This window comes from Oryzias melastigma, linkage group LG17, assembly GCF_002922805.2.
Source record: "Oryzias melastigma strain HK-1 linkage group LG17, ASM292280v2, whole genome shotgun sequence".
Lineage (NCBI taxonomy): Eukaryota > Metazoa > Chordata > Actinopteri > Beloniformes > Adrianichthyidae > Oryzias > Oryzias melastigma.
In genome coordinates, this window is record NC_050528.1 from 12422581 (window position 1) to 12424319 (window position 1739).

The 1739-nt window shown below is 40.5% G+C and overlaps 1 protein-coding gene across 1 annotated transcript in view; it reads right to left on the minus strand.

Annotated features, from left to right (window-relative positions):
• LOC112144377 (troponin T, fast skeletal muscle) overlaps positions 1-1370 on the minus strand; it is a 3970-nt gene extending 2600 nt beyond the window's left edge. The window contains exon 1 of the mRNA XM_024268898.2: positions 784-1370. Within this exon, the coding sequence (XP_024124666.1) occupies positions 784-955 (172 nt within the window). The 5' untranslated portion in view covers positions 956-1370. The remainder of the gene's footprint in view (positions 1-783) is intronic.
• Between the last annotated feature and the right edge of the window lie 369 nt (positions 1371-1739).

A 1739-nucleotide genomic window follows, 5' to 3' on the forward strand; every position in this document is an offset into this window, starting at 1 on the left:
CTAAATGTAAATCGTCTGAAACAAAAGATTTGAATTAATCGGTAATATCGATATATCGTCCAGCCCTATCGACTAGCAAATCAGTTATAGATCATTTCAATAATCAACAGTTGCGATTAATCGACTAATTGTAGCAGCCCTATTTGTGACTTTGGCGGTTGTGACTTTGGACCGATTTCACAGCTTTGTGAAAGGCACAAGTCCCCGAAACCACCCGAAACATTGAGGAAACATGATGAGATGCTCAGAATTTGTTGATATGGACCCGAGTCCTACACGGTACATCACCGAGGTGAAGTTAGTTTTATTTTGGACATTTGGCAGACATTCGCTCCTGGAACACTGCAGCACTCGATCCGAAAGAAGAATCAGTCTAGCAGGTTGAACTAGCAAGATGTGTTGGTAAACATCTTCATATAAATTTAGGGACTGTTAAAAAAAAATCAAGTACAATTTTAAAGTGAATGTTTGCGTTTTTCTTAATAACTCTTACGTTTTTGGACCAAATCATACCAATTCACTTTGTAATAGTAGAACTAAGAACTATCATTCTTAAATAAAAATCTTAAATAATTATGTCAATGAGCGCTGTAAAGAGCAGTCACAGGTGAACGTTTTTTATAAACTGGACTTGACAGAAATGAAGCCTGTAATCACATAAACTAATACATTATTTTAAAATGGCTGATGTTATTGACACATGCGACCAGCACAAAAAGTGACCAAAATTCATGTTGGTTAAGCCTTCCTCTATGTCTGTCTCCTTTGCTGAAGTGAACATACCTGTGTGGTGCAGCTGAAGTTGTGGTTTCCAGCAGATATCCAGCAGTCTGCGCTGACGACAGAGCTCCTGCTCGTACTGGACGATGGTTCCTTCAAACTGTCTGAAGATTTCTTCAGCAGCAGCTGCTAGTCGCTCGCTGATAAACTCTCTCAGAGACTGAAGTGAAGACATGGTTACTGCAGCTGCTCCGATACTCCGCTCAAACTCAGACACACCGCAGTCCTCTCTTCACTGCAGTCCTATGCTAGTTTCACGCAATCACAGCCATATTCGTGTCTTTACAACACGTATTCACTCATTTAGGACTCTTCGGAGAATTCTGAGAGTCTTTTCTTTCCAGAAACTCACAAAAGTCCAAACAAACCACCTCCGTCCTCTGAACAATGCGCACATAAACCACGCTCAGAGCACAAGCAAATGCTGCTAGCGCTTCCCGATGTTTACTTCCGGGTCTTCTTCTTCTTTTAATGTTTTCCGGCAGGCTGTACCCTGGTGGGTGTAATGCTGCCCCCCACAGTTGATCAATTAGAAGCAGGGTCTGGCTGTTTTTAGAGGGTTTTGGCATTCTCGATTTTGGGGCTGGAAAATTTATACAAATATTTAATTTATGTCAGGATAAAGTTGGTAAATAAGCTGTGCACGGGAAGTATGAAATACAATATTATGAATAGTTGAGTGAGGAGTTCTGATAAAGAAAAACAAACCTTGTTGGATTTTTTTAAAAAAGAATAAATTTTCAAAAGAAAAACGGTGTTTATTGGATTTAAAATAAAAAGAATCATCTTAATTCAGGGTTTGTGGTAGCGGGGTGTCATTGTAGCTTGACCCGCAGTGGTCGAGGGCGGTACTGCAGCATCGGGGATGATAATAGCTGTCAGAAAACACCAACGAAGAAGAACAGGCTGCTAGAGCTAATCCAGCTCTATAATCTCCCATTAGACGGTTTTAGCTTCAC